General features: G+C 38.9%; 1 protein-coding gene across 5 annotated transcripts in view; it reads right to left on the bottom strand.

Annotated features, from left to right (window-relative positions):
- Nucleotides 1-15,528, bottom strand: part of CEP112 (centrosomal protein 112) — a 219,169-nt gene that overhangs the window by 191,656 nt on the left and 11,985 nt on the right. For all 5 annotated transcript variants that reach the window (XR_014561326.1, XM_083727455.1, XM_083727457.1 and 2 more), the window contains 2 exons: nt 8,200-8,296; nt 6,944-7,018 (listed from right to left, as the gene is read on the bottom strand). Coding sequence is in view for 4 of the 5 variants with exons in the window: in XM_083727455.1 (XP_083583581.1) it covers nt 6,944-7,018; nt 8,200-8,296 (172 nt within the window). In the remaining variant the exon portion in view is untranslated. The remainder of the gene's footprint in view (nt 1-6,943; nt 7,019-8,199; nt 8,297-15,528) is intronic.

The raw sequence follows: 15,528 nt of genomic DNA, 5'->3' as shown, positions 1-15,528 counted from the left end.
CTGCCACCTAGGACCTGTGTCACTTCCTACTTGCTCAATTCAAATCTCTGCCATTGTTTAAAATTGACACTTTTTCCTGTGTGTCTCTCCATCCCTGCTTTATTTAAACCTCTGCCATTCCTTATAATGAGTAATTTTGAGTTGAATCCAGACTTAGGCATGCTTAGAGAAAACCCATTGAAATGAACAGGAAATTCATCACAACTACCTTAAGCCACATGGATTTCTACAAGTCTGTTCCAATAAGTCTGGATCTACATATTGGTTCAGTATTTGAGTGGAGATTAATTCTTTCCCTGTTGACTGGTGTCAAGAAGATGTTGTACTTGTTGTACACATACAGCACAGACAGATTCTTTTACATACAAATTGAACTGGCAAGTCAGCCCAAGTTCAAAATTCAGAATCTTGGTGTGTTGCCCTTTGCCTTGCGTTAGTGAAAGCATCATGCAAAAGTAGCTATTAAGCATAAGGTAGAACAGATGCTGGGAACTATCCATAGTTTCACTCCCACTAGAAAGGATTATCAGAAAGATTTCAACACTACTTAGCATAATATTATTTGCAAGCCAGAAGAGTAAGATCTGGGATACTAAAATAAACGCACAAAATAACAAAACTAGTTGCAGGCCAGGTATGTATGGGCTTGCCAACAGAGCACTATTTTAACTCCAAAGAACAGTAGACAGTCAGTCCTTTCTATTACACATTACAAATTTAAATTCTAGACCACAAAGTCTAATCTGCAGTGGTCCTGTATCAATGAGATATGTTAATAAAAGCTTAGGAAGAGGCACTAATAATCTTCTATTAGAGTTTCAATTACGAAAGGCAAAATTAGTCAAGATCGTATGTCCACTGCTTTTCAAAATGTATCAAAACATGATTTGAATATATAACCATAATTTGTGAATAAAATCATAGGACAATACCAACAACGTGAGAACAGGAGAGAAACATATTTACACTCTGAAGAAAAGAACCAACAGGTGAAGTCCATCGGTATAACACTGAATATCAAAATGTGTAAGGCAGGGCATGCTAGCAAGGTCCCTTAACAGCTAAACTGGAACATGTTTTTCATTCCTAATCAGGCTGAGTAAAGAAAACCTCTTGGCTGTGATGCATGCATGTCTCATAGCAGCAATCAGCATCTAATAGGGTAAAGAAAGAGCTGTGAGTGGAAGGGGGCCTTTTCCCCATCCTTTGGAGCCAATGAGAAACTCAACAAACTTGCTGTACCTGGAACTGGGTGGGTGTGGAGAGTGCAGTTGAATGGAACGCAGTTGTGGGCAGCTTAAGGAAGTATCATCCACCTTGGGCCTGCTCATAAAAATTAAGTCTAGTATGAGAGACTAGGGTGATGCCAGCTGTTTCCAGGACCTCTTCTTGTTGTGAGACTTTTGTGGGTGACCTGGGAGTTTGATGGACCCTGTGTGAGAACCCAGAGGCTGAGAGGGAGGGTCTGTCAAAAGGAAAATGAAGTGATACTGATTTTTATATATTAGTAACATTGTATTATCGTAACCTTTTTTGTAATATTTTATTTAAGTTTTCTGTTGTTGCTTCAATTTTCTGCATACCTCTTAGAGATGTGTTTAATATATTAAGCAGCACAGAAATTAAATAAAAGTTTTTTTAAAAAAACCTATAAAGCAACACAGACCTTTTTATTTCAACAAGTCAGTTTTCTGATTTTATGGTTAATTATAACCTATTGAATTAAATGGGACTTTCCCCCCTTTCCTACCCTGAGGAACCCTGAGATTTACCCCTCCTAAATCTGCTCTGGGGAGGGAGTCTGGTTGTGCAAGTGGACCTCATTCTCCATGGGTATACCCCATTCAGTGCATTCATATTTGAGAAATCTCAAAAGAGCGTAGTTTAAAGAAACTTGAATCTAAGAGAACCAAGCATAATCATGACGACAATATAATGGTAATATACTTATTAAAGGTTTGGAAACACTAAAATACACATGTTTTCACTAGATTAATCAATGATGAAACATTTTGCAAATAGATGTCAATATTTAGTGGAACTACTATACATTGTATAGAATAGTTTGTCTGTCCATTTTCCCCTTTGTTCTCTGAGTTGAAGAAGAAGAAGAAGAAGAGGAGGAGGAGGAGGAGGAGGAGTTTGGATTTGATATCCCGCTTTATCACTACCCGAAGGAGTCTCAAAGTGGCTAACATTCTCCTTTCCCTTCCTCCCCCACAACAAACACTCTGTGAGGTGAGTGGGGCTGAGAGACTTCAGAGAAGTGTGACTGGCCCAAGGTCACCCAGCAGCTGAACGTGGAGGAACGGAGACGCGAACCCGGTTCACCAGATTACGACTCTATCGCTCTTAACCACTACACCACACTGGGTCTCTTGAGATATCACCAAACTCAGGAAAAGGATTCCCAAGGTGGGAAAAGTGGTCTTCATCCACATTTGGAAACTGGATCCCATTTTCAATCAAGATGGCAAACCTAAATACCACTTTGGTTTAACTTTGCATGTTTTATGACATAGTTTTGGCTGTCTCAATAACATCACCAAATTCAGCATGAGGGTTCCCAAGCTGGGGGGTTTCCACTGACAATTGGATGCCAGATGCCATTCTGAATCAAGATGGTAGACCAAATGTGACTTTGGCATGACTACGCCTGATTTTCAGTATAATGGGTCCAAACTCGGACATTATACTATCCATTTAAAAAACACATTTTTTTGGTTTCTAAAAAATTCCAGGAAGCACTTGCCTCTTAAAAACATATCACTATCTTCTATCTCAAGAGAGAGATATGTCATTAACATTTTTGCTTTTATTGGGTGTGTGTAGGCAGCAGGTTATATTGAAGAGGAAGCTGCCCAAAAAGTGCCTCTGTGACAACTGATCTGTGACTTGTCCTAACATAGACACTACATCAATCTCCACCAGTAGAACCAGAGTACATGCTGGTGCCCCCTAAGCCTGAACTGTAACTAATCCGAAGTAATCAGATTAATTTCTCATAAATCTAGGCTTCACAGGAAGTGCTAGGACTGTTCAGCTGCGTCCAAGCCTTAATCTTTTGCAATGTCATCACTATTACTTATGCAAGTGTAAAAAGTGTTTGGGTCCTGAATTAAACCTCTTCTTTCTAGCACTTAATCCTGCTACAACCTGTACAACTAATACATGAGAACAGGACTGGATTCCCAAGTTCTCGCATCTCGAAAAATATTGTCATACTCTTTCAAGAGCATCGTTCTCATTTTGGTGCTACAAGAAACATATTGCTATCCAGGGGCAGCAGCAATTATACAAACCACGTGAAACACTGTTCTATGGAAAAACACAGCCAATTAACAGACCAAGAGCCAGAAACCATGAGGTCAAAGGCAGAGCCAGCCAGAAGGAGAGGCAGAAAATCCAATTAGGTTACCTATCTAATCAAAGAGGCACATCTACTTGCTTCAGTCTCGAGAACTTGAATCAATTGTTAAAAAGATCAATAGAAAAACACTAAATTTGTATGCAAATACAAATGTGTGAGAATATCCCACACTGTTTAATATAGTATTTAGTGCATTTTATCAGCCAATCCCTTTCATCTTACTGTAATAAATACATTGATTGTCTCCTTGATCTGCATCTCAGTAACACACAAAAGCAAATATATGAGCCATACATTTTTTAGGCTGTCTGTGCTTCAAAACAAACAAACAAGCCAGTGCTAATGCTTTCCGCATGGGATTTTCCCAAAATGTCATTACAGTGGAACCTCGGTTCCCGAACGCCTCCATTCTCGTACATTTTGGTTCCCGAACACCGAAAACCTGGAAGTACCAGTAAACGCTTCCATTTTCAAACGTTTCTGAAGCCAAACGGGCTTCCAGAATGGATTTCATTTGGGAACCGAGGTTCCACTGTAACTTATGCAAGGCCAAGGCCAAAAGCAGCCCTCCTCAATCTTGGGTCTCCAAATAATGTTGAACCACAACCGTATTTGACTACTGGACATTCCAGCTGAGAATGACAAGAGTTGCAGTTCAACAACATCTGGTGACCTAAAATCAGGAAAGAGTCACTGAGAGACCCAGTATGGAGTGTTTATGCACTTGTCAACTGAGTTTTCTTCCTTCCTCAAAAACCTGTGGCCAAGTGAGTGAAGATGTGAAGGCCAAGGGAAATGGAAATATTGGGGGTTCTCCCCCTTTTTATACCTCCTAAGAAATTTTCATCAAAGTTTAGAAATCTTGCTGTCTTTTTAAGTCTGATCTTTGCAAATGACAACCTGGGAAAAACTATTTGGATTTATTTTTTAAAAAAAGGTTTAGAAAACAGTAGAAAAATTCCTATGAAGTATTTTTTTTAGAATGAAAATGATGCTTTTGAAGTTTTATGTAGGGCAATCTTACACCATTAGAGCATGATAATACTGACATATATAATGCTAAAATCCAATATTTCTGCACTTAGGAGTTGCTACCATCTTCATGAAGAGGACTATCCTTTATTCTAGTTTGGAGATATGGGACACAAGCATCCTGTTTCTATTGTCTTTTTATACTTGCACTGGGCTTTGCAGTCAACTTTTACACCTGTCTCATATGTCTATGATGGGGACAACCTACTACTGATGGTAAAACAAGCAGCTGATTGTCCTGCCTTCCTGGAGAAAAAGATTCAGAAGAAGGTGGAGCAGAAACTGCAAGAGACCTGTTGTGTGTGCCAAAGCCAAGGAGGAAAAATATGAAAAGTTAGGTGAGAACAAAGCTCTTAGCAAGACTCACAAAGAATGTAAACTACAACTGGGTATTAGCAATTTTGCTTACACCAAACATAAGGCATTTTCATTTAATTTTCCTAAATGCCAAATGGTACAATTTTATGTCCTAACCAGGTTATAAAACGATACATTATGTTGTTAAACCATTTCAGCTTTGAGTAACCATTGCATATATTTCTCCCCACCACCACCACCACCAAAAGAACCAGGTTTTTAGGGTGGCAGGACAGAATTGCCCACAACATCAAACATTCTGGAAATTTTGACTCTCTGCATGATGTTCAGAACAAGACATCTCAGAAACTACAACAAACAAGCTTAAGCATGCACATATGCATCATTAGATCCTAACAAAAACACTCTACTGTTATTGTAAACATACACACACATAAAAAAAAAATATTATTGAAGAATACTGGGAAACAGTCCATTTCCTAATGAAGTCAATGGGAAATCCCCCCTTTGTAAACAGTGGTTGATTACACTCTTTGATCATAAGATGAGAAGCTGTTAAACGGGGGGGGGGGGCATACACTTTAAATCAAAATACTGAAATATAGATCTTAGGGAGCACTCCTAAAACAGGCTTTAGTCAGCTGAAGGGTGACTGAAGTAAAGTACGTACTGCTCCTCCAGCAGAGAGGAAAGCTCACCACCAGAAAAGCACTTGTGCCCCCAGAGAAGCACCCATTTTTGCAGCAGAAAGACCTGCCAGCAGAGACGAACTGTATTTCCATAGCAGTAGAGGATAAAAAAGGGTGTGTCAGAGGCAGATTGGGAGAGGCCTTGGATCTGCAGGATCCACAGTCCCTTTGTTTCTCTGGCATGCCCCCCCAAAGGCCAAAACTACACCAGCACTTCTCCCCTTCCATCGATGTCAGAAGAATGGAAAACATTTTATAATGCAAAACAGGAACAGGATACCTTCCACCCTGACCAGATCCAGCACATCCACTCCTCCTGAAAATATCATCATGCTGAAACCCCTTCCCTATAGTAAAATACAACGATGTTCGGAACTTATCGGATTGGGAAAAGTGTTGGGTAGGGGGAGGAAACCAAAGTTTGTAAAATAGTGTATGGTGTGGGGGAATGGCTAGAGACAGCCACCCTGCTAGGAAACTGATAGCCAGTAAATTCAGGCCGTGTTTGTCTTTTTCATGCATCACAACATTAATGTATGAAATTTGCTGCCCTAAGATTTGAAAATGGCAGCTAGCTTACATTGTTTTAAAAGCAGGCTGGAGAAATTTATGAAGGATAGATGGCACCAATGGCTACATTGATTCTCCAGGACCAATGACATTAAAATTCTGATCAAATAACAAATTTGAGGAGCAATAGCAGGTGAGAGGGCTTTGGCTTTATGCCTTGCTTCTGGATTTTCCAGGAGGTATCTGTTAAGACCCCTTGGGAAGCCGGATATTGAACGAGATGGACTTTTGCCTGATCCAGCTGGGCCCTCTTTATTTACTTATGCAAATATTCTAAAGGTGGAGGAATTTTCTTTTTTCTCACTCATCTTAACATCCCTTGTAGTGTTATGAATCTATGGCATCATTTGTTCAGCAAATGATGAACATTTCATCATTTCAGCCTACCTTGATGTGTCAAAAACAATAACCTTCATAGCCTACCTACCTGAATCTTCATAGCCTCTTAAGATTTATTCCAATTTCTTTCCATGCTAACATTATGGCTGATGCATAACATTAAACCAAATGTTTAAGATAAGCTGTGGCTTAATGCCTCGTGCACACTGCTTGAAAGCCCCCATTGTGTTCCTCTCCTGCTCCTTTCATTGGCACACCAGAGAGGAAACTAACCAGAGGCTTGCTTTGCATGATGTACAAACCATGGCTCATGGTTCATTACCCCCAAAATACACCACAAGCAGAAACCAAGATTCATTCTGGGCTGGCAATTCATGGTTTGTTTAAGGGAAACATATAATGCAAAGCCAGTCTTTGGCAGACTGAGGAGCAAACAAACCAAAGAAAGGAATGGGCAAAGAGAACAATAGGGACTTCACAGTCCCACTATTTTAAACCATAGTTTAATGTGACATGTGAACCAGGCCTAATAAGACACTTAGTGGCCATACTGAGTGTTGAGACTAAATTACAAATACATTTTCTTCTAAAGTCAGCAAATCAAAGAAATGCATGTTTATTTTACCCCAAGATTCCAACTGTTGAGACGAGCTTCAAGGTCACTGTCATCCAAAGACATTTTGTGTGTGTGACGATCCTCCTGGAATATTAAATGTTCAGATGAAAGGTTATAGCTGGACCAAACATGGAGAAACAGCAAAGCAAAAAGTTTATCATTTCTAACAAGGAAATGTTGGAAATTCATTTTCTATCACCAGTTCAAGGTGGATCACATATTGAAGTTGCTCAGGCAATTTATTAATCCAAGCAGAAGTCCCAACACATTAGCCACTAACAGTGCAATCCTACGTCCTGTATATGTACATACAAGAAAGTCCCCCAATGTTCACTGAAACACAGTCCCTAGAATGTGCTTTGGATTACAGGCTAAATAAATATATTGGCGGGGCGGGAATGAGAACTGCATTTTATTCTGAACAGTCTACTCCAGGTCCCATAAATTTAAAGCAAGCGGTGATTGTTTAATGCCACTACTCCCCATGAAACTGTATTTGACTGCTGGTATTTCTATATCATGCAGCTACAGTGAGTACCCAATACGTTAATCAATAACATGGTCAATCATCTAAAGCCCCATAAACAATCAGTTATTCATGTCTTTGGTGACTTGCTTACAAAATCTCAAAAGGAATCCAACTCCTCAGCAATCTGTAGAAGGCAACTACTACAAATATACACAAGTCTAGCCTTGAAAATTATTAGGATGGCCCTTGGTGATTGCCTTCTCTCACAAGTGGGCCATTTCGGAAACAAAGTTTGTATGATTTACCATATCTGATGAAAACACTCCCTTAAAACCCATGCTGTCAAAATGCAATGGTCCAGGTAAGACCACCATTCCTGGCTTCATAAACCACGGTTTATGGAACCAGGAATAAGCACCCCTTTTCCTTTCCCTATCACAAGTCCAGCACTGTTGAAATGTCAGTTAACAAACCAGTAAAAAAACAGCCAGGATCTTCATGTTGAAATACAAGCCAATCTCCATTGCACCTTGCCATGTATTTCAACATGAAGATCCTGGCTTATTTTCCTTATTTGTTAACTGACATTAAAACAGTCCACTGGTTAGGACATAATGAGGAATTTTGGCTTAATGCAAGCCAGGATCCTTGTGCCAGAGCAGGCATGTAACATTTCTGTATGAAATGCCAGGTTTTTCTCCTATTTATCACAAATTTCTTGCCTGTACGGTTCATGAGTCTCAGCATACAAACTGACCATTCAAGAAATTTTACTGCAAATAGAAAATAATCTTACTGGTGTCTTTGAGGTAAAGTTGTTCTCTTCTGGCAGATGAAGTGGACTCATAGAACGGGACTTTAGTGCTCGCTTCCCATTATATGTATACTGTTCCCTATTGTGGGCGGCGGGGAGGGGGATACAAAACCAATTAGAGCTTACTGAAAACTATTGTTTGTTTATTTATTTCATTTGTATATCACTTCCCATGAGGCATCCCAAAGCAATTTACAAAAAAACATTTGTTTATTTATATTTCTATCATGCCTTTCCATCACAAGGGTATTAAAAGGCCATATGAAATTAAAACAAAACATAAAATATGTTGCATTATAGAAGATAAAGCCATTAAACAAAGGGGGGAGCAGCTGCAGCCATTTGAACATCCAGGGATATTATATTCCTAGATTACTTTATACTAGCTAATTCCATAGCGACCAATGAAACATTTGCAAGCTTCTTTACATAATATTTTATGTCTTAGCTAATACTATTTCATTCCAATTAACCTTAAACTATTTGTTAACTGCCTTGATCCTCCCTACAAAAGTAATCAAGAAGCATGCCACTGGTAGTTTAAGTGCTTTTTTTTAATATAAATTTTATTTAAGATTCGACAATAACAATAAATCAACAATAACTTAAACATCAATTCATTACAGTTGACCATCTTTAACAATAATTAATAAACTACAAAACATCACTTTGTGTTAGTCAACTTTTCATGTTTAACTTTATCTCTTTCTTAGCAGATCAGAAAGAAGGAGACCAAAAGAAGAAAGTGAAAAGTGAAAAAGAACCAGAGGAGGACGGCGAGAGAAGGGGGAGAGAGAGAGAGAGAGAGAGAGAGAGAGAGAGAGAGAGAAGAAAAGAAAAGAAAAGAAAAGAAAAGAAAAGAAAAGAAAAGAAAAGAAAAGAAGGAAATTAATAAAGAAAAGAATTGAAAAAAAGAATAAACTTCCGATTAGACTATTTCTATTCTTCTTTCATACACAGTTCCAAATTACTGTATTACTTTCTTTATTTTTATCAGATACCAAAAGCATTATGTTTCTTATTTTACAAGAATCATTCTAGTTCTGCCAGGAGATGTTTATTATTAAAATAGTTTTCCAGGTATTCTTTAAAGATTTTCCATTCTTTCTGTACTTTCTGTTTTGGATATTCTCTGACTCTCCCTGTCATCATGGCCAACTGCAGATATCTATCATTTGAACCTGCCACTCATTTATTGTAGGCGTTTTATCACTTTTCCAGTTTCTTGCAATTAAAATCCTGGCTGCTACTGTCGTGTACATAAAAAGTGGTCTAACATCTTTTTTGATTGCTGATGACATTATGCCTAGGAGGAAGGTTTCAGGTTTTTTCTTAAATGAGAACTTAAATCACTTTTTTAATTCATTATAGATGTTATTCCAAAATTCCTTAATGGCTGTGCATTCCCACCACATGTGCATATAGGTTTAAGTGCTTTCTTGTTATTTCGTTTCTGAAAGCTGTGACCCAAGCATCCTTCCAGACCTTGGCAGATATACAGGCTCTGACCAAGAGGCTGATCCAGAAAGTCATGGTGGCTTTCTGGCATGGACAAACAACCACCTGGTGGAAGCTCATCAACGGTGGAAACAGCGCCAAGAAGAAAGAAGATGAAACTCAGCAAAGAGGACTCATTTGCAACATTAGATACAGGCCTTCCCCTTGCGGAAGAGGAATATGTTACATCTACTCAACAACCAAAGCTATCCCCCTCCCCTTTTTCAAAGCTATTTTTGTCTTTGTATCAGAAAGGCACCCAGCCAATTTGGTTGCCAATAAATATTGCTGCAGACATTTCTGAGATCATGGTCTTTCCAACGGGTGGCTCTTGTCCAGGTTTGTTAATTGTCTTACTTTAAATGTTGTGAGGAGGATCCTGCGCCCTTTTAAAATGTGGTTTTTTGGGGGGAGTGGGGTTATTGGGTTGTTGTTTTTATTTTGATGATGAACTTGTGATTTTATATTTTATTCTGTGAACCGCCCTGAGACCTCCAGGTATAGGATGGTATTAATAATAATAATAATAATAATAATAATAATAATAATAATAATGTAATAGTTTAGCAACCTCAATAATTTATGTGTAACTTAGATAAGTTACACTTAGATAAGTTAAGGACGTGGGTGGCGCTGTGGTCTAAACCACTGAGCCTTGAGCTTGCTGATCAAAAGGTTGGCGGTTCGAATCCCCGTGATGGGGAGAGCTCCCATTGTTCAGTCCCAGCTCCTGCCAACCTAGCAGTTTGAAAGCACACCAAAAGTGCAAGTAGATTAATAGGTACCGCTCCGGCGGGAAGGTAAACGGCGTTTCCGTGCGCTGCTCTGGTTTCAGTGTTCCATTGCACCGGAAGCGGCTTAGTCATGCTGGCCACATGACCCGGAAAAACTGTCTGCGGACAAATGTCGGTTCCCTCAGCCTGTAAAGCGAGATGAGGGCTGCAACCCCAGAGTTGTTCGCGACTGGGCTTAACTTACAGGGGTCCCTTTACCTTTACCTTAGGTAAGTGTTTTCTTTAAATGTGTGTATCACTTTTCTCCCCATCTGTGGCAATATACATAAACCAATATACATAAACAGCTAATGTTTCATGGGCAGTTGTCAAACTTATGGTAATACTTATTGGAAACAGTGGGGAAAAAAGGTTTTCTGGCAAATGACCTGTGACCAATTTGTGATGTGTGAAAATTCATTGATGAATGATTTCATAAATAAATGCCTCCAAAGCAAGACCTTGTGCCTGTGACATTTTACTATGCATTCACAAATTGCAGGCCAGCATCATGTCCACGTGGCAAGTTGTAATGCCCATGGAAAATTATACTTAGCTGTGGCGACACCCTAATGCTTTGCTTCTTTTTGAATCAACATTTATCATTTGCATGGAAGAGAAATACCGCAGAGGTTCCCCTGTTTAAAAATGGGATTTCATAATAATGAACATCAAATTTCATCAGCTGGCTCCTGAATTTTCCTTTCAATATCCCAGCCACCAATTCAAGAATAACCACATTGCCAATTGACACCAGTGCTTTAGTAGCTGTTACTACTTTTGCACTTTCTGCCAGGCTATTTCTCACAGTGACATTCTTGCCTGTGATGGGGGTTTGAACTTTGTGTTCAAGACTGCTTTGAACATCTTACAGGGTTATACTGTTCCCTGAGGCAAGGCAAGATACCTTCAGCATCTCAGGTGATTTTTTTGTATCTCTAGATCAGGGTAGAGAACCACTCTTGGCACATCAGACTTCTCTATTTGACCCATGAGGCTGTCACCCACTCTGCACTTCATGTCAGACAGGTAAGGACAAGTAAGGACAGGATTTGGCCTTTTTTTTTGTGCAGCTCCCAAAATGCCTGACCACCTTATGAACCATGCAGAGAACTCTCAGGCACGCTGAATCTTGGAGCTAAACAGAAAGGTTCTCTTCCCTTCCCAAGCTTGCTGTGATCATAAATGATGAACAGAGTTTAGAACTGCCATATCTGATACACTATATAGCAGACTTTTCATTTCAGAAGAAAGCCTAGGAAGTAAACTTCCTATTTGGTTGAATAATGGATGAATACAAAAACAAAAATCCTGTTTAATATTTTATTAATGTTTAAATTTTTAAACATTCTATTTTCTCCTAATTGTTAAACAAATTATTAAAACATGCTAGAAATGTACATAACATCTTGTTGTATTTCATCCATAAACTGTACTGCTACAAAAAAAAAAAAGTGTTAGCTATAAAGAACCATTTCTTAATGCTAATCAATTAGACTTCCTGTTCAGATTTTACTCCGCTGAGATGGGTGCATATTAGCTAGGAGTTTGCTCCAATTCATGTTGGAAGCAATCCTAAAGTGGTCGTGGGGATATTTTGTGGTGGAAGAACCCTACCTAATCCCTGGTGGCTCACACCTGCTAGCCAGAAAGTGGGAGTGGCTGGTTTATAACGTAGGCCATTAAGCAATGTTCCATTACCTGTGACATCGTGTCATTCAATCCAAGGCACTGTGGGGGACTATGGTTGGCTGGCTAGCTACAGTGGTATCTCTGGATGTGAACGGGATCCATTCCGGAGCCCCATTCGCATCCTGGAGCAAACGCAACCCGCATCTGTGCGTGCCACAATTTGCCGCTTCCGTGCATGCGCATGTCATTTTGAGCGTCTGCACATGCGGCGAAACCCGGAAGTAACGTGTTCCAACCCGAAAATGCTCAACCTGAAGCTACTTCAATCCGAGCTATGACAGTACATCACTTAAAGTGGAATAAAAATCTTAAAGAAAGAAAAGTTGTAAAAACAAAACAAAAAAGGCCATACCTGCCTTTACTGCTTAAATCACCCTACCTCCCCATTTCTTTTTAAAAATCCCATCAATCCTAGCTACCAAGACCAGTAGTCAGGAACAATGAGGCTCGTAGTCCAAAAACAGGTGGAGACCAAAGCTTGGGAAATCCTGTCCTAGAATGTCACTGTCAGTATGTGTAGGCAATAAAAAGCTAGATGGGCCAATGATCTGACTTGTTTACAAGGTAGGCTTTCTGTATTTCTATGTTCACATTCCCCAGGGATGGGGAACCTATGACACTCCAGTGTGCCTCTAACTCCCACCAGCCTCTGCCAGCATGGTCATTAGTCAGGGCTGATGGGAGCTGAAGTCCTATTAATCTAGAAGGCAATCCATTTCCCATTCCTGGTACAGACCTATGTAAATAAATGCAATAAAGACCTTAAAAAAAAGGAGAAATTTTTCTACTAAACTCTACCCATCCAACCATTTCTGAATTAAAACGATTGACTCTCCTCTGATCAATAATGTTTAATGCTTCTGAGTCCTTAACTTGTAAGAAAAGCTCTTCAGGAAATAAACTAATTCAATTGGAAACAGAGTAGCTACCAACATAACATACTTGCAGAGACCACCCTACCAAAGAACTTGGCTAGCAAAAAAATAAGGAACCTCTTTTAGTCTATTCTACAGAACAAGATCGCCACCTGCTGACATTTTCAGACACTTACACCAAGAAACCAGCAATAGGCATCCCAAAAATAATTTGTACTTTTTACCGCTTCAGTTGTGGGTCAATTTCTAGAGCACAATGAGAAAACAATTCAAGTTGTTGTGCTAAACTTTTTTTAAAAAAAATACTGCCTGTGTATGTAGCTAGTCCTTCCTTCTTGCATATTTCAGAAGTCCTGTATCATCTTGTTGAATTGTATAGATTAGTAACCAAAATAATGGTTCACCCAGTCTTGTAAACAGTTTGACAGTCTTGCAATGTGAGATGAATTTTGTAATAGCTAAATATGTTTCGTCCTACCAAATATGCCAACTAGGACACTGGTATAATGTATGTATTGGTGGATTTTAGGGCTTCCCAAACCACCTGACTGGCTGGGAGTAGATGATTAGCAGCTAGAATGCAGTCATGCCAAACTGCTAGCTAGAAAAAGAGTTTTGCGTGAGTATTGGGAGAATCAATTCCACTTAAAGAAAGGCACTATTTTTCTGAGTGCCTGTTCATTCCCATACTGACCCCACCCCCCTCCAAATATGTTTCTTTACACACATATACCTAAGCTCTGAATATTCACTTTGTTCAAGGCTGCTGTTCCTGTAAAGATTGCCACTGAAACTTGCTACTGATCAGGGTAGTTGAAAGCATGAAACTATAAATATTATTCATTATCAATAGCACTGCCTTTTGGCAGCCCAATACAAACCAAAGGAAGGCATTCTGAGTCTGAAATGGGAATCTCTCCTAGTGAATGAAGGAAACAGCATATCCAGGGAAAGCTCTGACTAAAAAATTAATAAAATAAAAATCAAGACAGAGGATGTTAAGGACCCTAGAGAAGTCCTCTACCACCTCTCATTCCTCCCTCTGCTCACTATGTGTACCTTCCTAAAAAGGTTACGTTGGATATTTTTAAAAGTTCAAGAGACTAGATGGGCTGTTCTGTTGGACAGTTTGATGTATTTATGAAGCATTCATGATTTCTCTAATACATCCTTAAGAAAAGGGTGCTACGGATTCTACATCGTTAATAATAAAAAGCAGCCTTGAACACAAACAGCATAATGTAAAATGTTGTTAGAAATGCTTCACAAATAAGGTTTTAATCAAAGATTTTTTAGTAACAATGATCAAACGCATATTGAAGGGGGGACAGCTTTTAAGATTAAAGTGATTTTTCAAAGTACAAGGAGCTATAAAATTTGAGGCAGCATTAGACTTCAGCTCCAAGTTTCAATAAATTACTCACCATAAAAAGCACATGTGTGAAATATTACAAATAAAAAACACTCGTCTTTTGTTGAGGGGGGTATATTTACTAATGATGAATCAGGTCATGACCAGTAAACACTGACTTTAGCTAACTACCCAAACTGTTTGCCCAAACTGACTTTAGCTAACTACCCAAACTGTTTGCCCTAAGTCAAAGTTACACTTTAAAAAAAAAAAAAATTACCCATAATCTCCACAGGAGGCTAAATTACATCACAGGAATAAAATCATGGTAAGAAAAATGCCCTTCTAAACAAAGTAATCAAAACATTTTGTTCCAACAAAACAAACTGGAATTATATTCAAACAAGTACTGCATTTGCCACGCTAGAAAGTTCACTGCAAAAATCTACAATTCTTTTTTGCAAAGAAAGTCAAGCTGTTATCCAAGGACTGCATCCAAGTTATAGATATGCATCTAGAAATAGAGAAATGGGGTTAAAAATTATTTGGCTTTTCCTGTAGCAGTCAGCAAATTATTTGCATTTCCTGTAGCAGTCAGCCAAATAGTTTGTTCACACAATGCTTCTTAGTTACCTTACTCTTAATATTAAGCGTAACCAACATATGTTTCCAGGACTGTAGGGTCTTACTGAGGAAAGGTGCTACATCCCTCATCTAAAAATACAGTCCAACACACATTTCTTTCAGTTCTCTGAAAATTCAGCTGCAAAGAAAACTCTGGGCTGGGTTATATCTAACAGCAAACCATGGTTCAGAGCTACAGCAATGAGTTTATGTTCACGTCATATTCCCAACTAGCTACTTCCTCTTCTGCAGAAGTCAGAATTTGCTATTATATCCAAATTGGCAAATAATTATTTGCACTTGCCTTTCAAAACAGGGTTACAAACCAGCTTCAGCTTCTGATTTTAAGCATACATCAGTTTGTCAGTTCAGATACAATATCAAACTATGCTTAATCAAAGGGAAACACATGTGGGAACAGAAATCTTTTGTCACACAGTAGTACAGTGGTACCTCGGGTTAAGTACTTAATTCGTTCCGGAGGTCCGTTTTTAACCTG

The sequence above is a fragment of the Podarcis gaigeae genome (assembly GCF_964106915.1).
Source record: "Podarcis gaigeae genome assembly, chromosome: 2".
NCBI lineage: Eukaryota > Metazoa > Chordata > Lepidosauria > Squamata > Lacertidae > Podarcis > Podarcis gaigeae.
Note: the sequence above shows the minus strand (reverse complement) of the source record. Positions and strands in the feature narration are given on the sequence as shown.